Genomic DNA, 1,658 nt, shown 5'->3' on the forward strand with positions numbered 1-1,658 from the left:
GTCTACCAAGTCTGGTTATACCTGTCGTAACTTAAAAACTTGTCCCAAATGTACTGGAAATGTTAACATACTATAACGACGATCAAATCTTAATCTCCCCTATCTGACTCGATAACCAATACTCAAACCCGATCTCCATCTTGAGAATCTGACTAACAGTTTAGGTCTCCCTATAAGACTAACTTTAGTTCTCTGACACTAAAACTCGAATGTTTGACTGTGTGTAAAAATCTTTGATGTTAGACCTTTAGATACTAATAATGGATTTGTGTAAGTGTGTATCACACACGCAGATCGTTTCCTCATCGCAAGTACTCCAAATGTTAAATTTTTAAACAACTGTAGATTTTTCACCCTACTAGACTTCGTGTCTCCGATGTTAATAATATCAACAAGAAGTGTTTTTTCCTTCTCTGTTAAATTGACCGTAATGGTCTGAATACCCATTGATACCGAAATATTAGTCCTCGATCCAAATATGAATCTTGAATGTAAATGGTTATGCCTTATTTTGGAACCAAACTAGAACTCGTTGTAGTTAGTTAGAAAACTTTACAACTAGAGGAACGTCCACAGTTCGGCATAAAGTTTATTAGAGGAACATCCCAGGTAGTTAAAAACAAAATCTTGAACCAGCAGAGGTGTCTCTGTGTTCGCAAACAGAAAACAAAAATTCAAATTCAGCTGGTACAACAGTTTTGCTTGGTACAATTAAAATTAAAGTTTTTGATATTAATGGTTATCCCCACATAATGAGATTTTTGTTAGATAGTGGTTCCATGTCAAATATTATTATTCAGTCAGCAGTCAAAACTTTAAATTTGCCTTCAAGTCCATCAACTTCTAGCTTGAGAGGTCTTGGTTCAGCTAGTAGCACAGTACTTGGTCAAGTAAACTTTTCATTCGCTTCTCGTTTTGATGAGCGAATCAAATTTACTACACATGCATTGGTTGTACCCAATGTTGTAGACAAACTTCCTATTCATATTATTGATTGCTCCAAAATTAATCATATTAAACCCTTACCCCTTGCAGATGATGAGTTCATGGAACCTGGTCCAATATTTGGTATCTTGGGTTCATCAGTCTACCCCTATATTCTTCTTGGAGATACTGTACATGGTTCAGTCGATCAACCTGTTGCAGTTAGTACCAAACTTGGTCATGTCATCTTTGGCAATGCTCCCATGCTATCTACTAGTGTTGACAATCAGTCACATTGTATGTTCCAAAGCTCGCTAGATACGGATTTGGTAAGATTTTGGGAAATAGAAAATGTTCCCTCTGTGGAAGGTTTTAAACTCAGTCCTGAGGACAAGCTCTGTGAAGAGATTTATTCTTCTGAAGTTTCTAGAAATGATGATGGTTTATATCAAGTTCCCTTGCCTTTCAAGGAAGACCCTACTCAGCTGGGTGACTCCTTCACTATGGCAAAGAAGAGATTTTTCCTGTTGGAAAAAAGGTTGCAATCTTCTGAAGATTTAAGGTCAAGTTATGATCAAGCCATGTCAGACTTGATTGATAAAGGATTTATGAGCAAGTGCTCCGATCAATCTGATATTTCCGGTTATTTCATTCCGCATCACATTGTAACAAAGTCAGAAAGTGTCAGCACCAAGGTTCGTGTTGTGTATGACGCTAGTTGTAAGACCACCTCT

General features: G+C 37.1%; 1 protein-coding gene across 1 annotated transcript in view; it reads left to right on the plus strand.

Annotated features, from left to right (window-relative positions):
- Nucleotides 1–1,644, plus strand: part of LOC103521222 — a gene marked incomplete at both ends in the record, with an annotated part of 8,948 nt that extends 7,304 nt beyond the window's left edge. Inside the window, one exon of the mRNA XM_008486328.1 lies at nt 1,036–1,644. Coding sequence (XP_008484550.1) covers nt 1,036–1,644 — 609 coding nt within the window. The remainder of the gene's footprint in view (nt 1–1,035) is intronic.
- Between the last annotated feature and the right edge of the window lie 14 nt (nt 1,645–1,658).

Source organism: Diaphorina citri, unplaced genomic scaffold, assembly GCF_000475195.1.
Source record: "Diaphorina citri unplaced genomic scaffold, Diaci psyllid genome assembly version 1.1 scaffold4753, whole genome shotgun sequence".
NCBI classification, from domain to species: Eukaryota; Metazoa; Arthropoda; class Insecta; order Hemiptera; family Psyllidae; genus Diaphorina; species Diaphorina citri.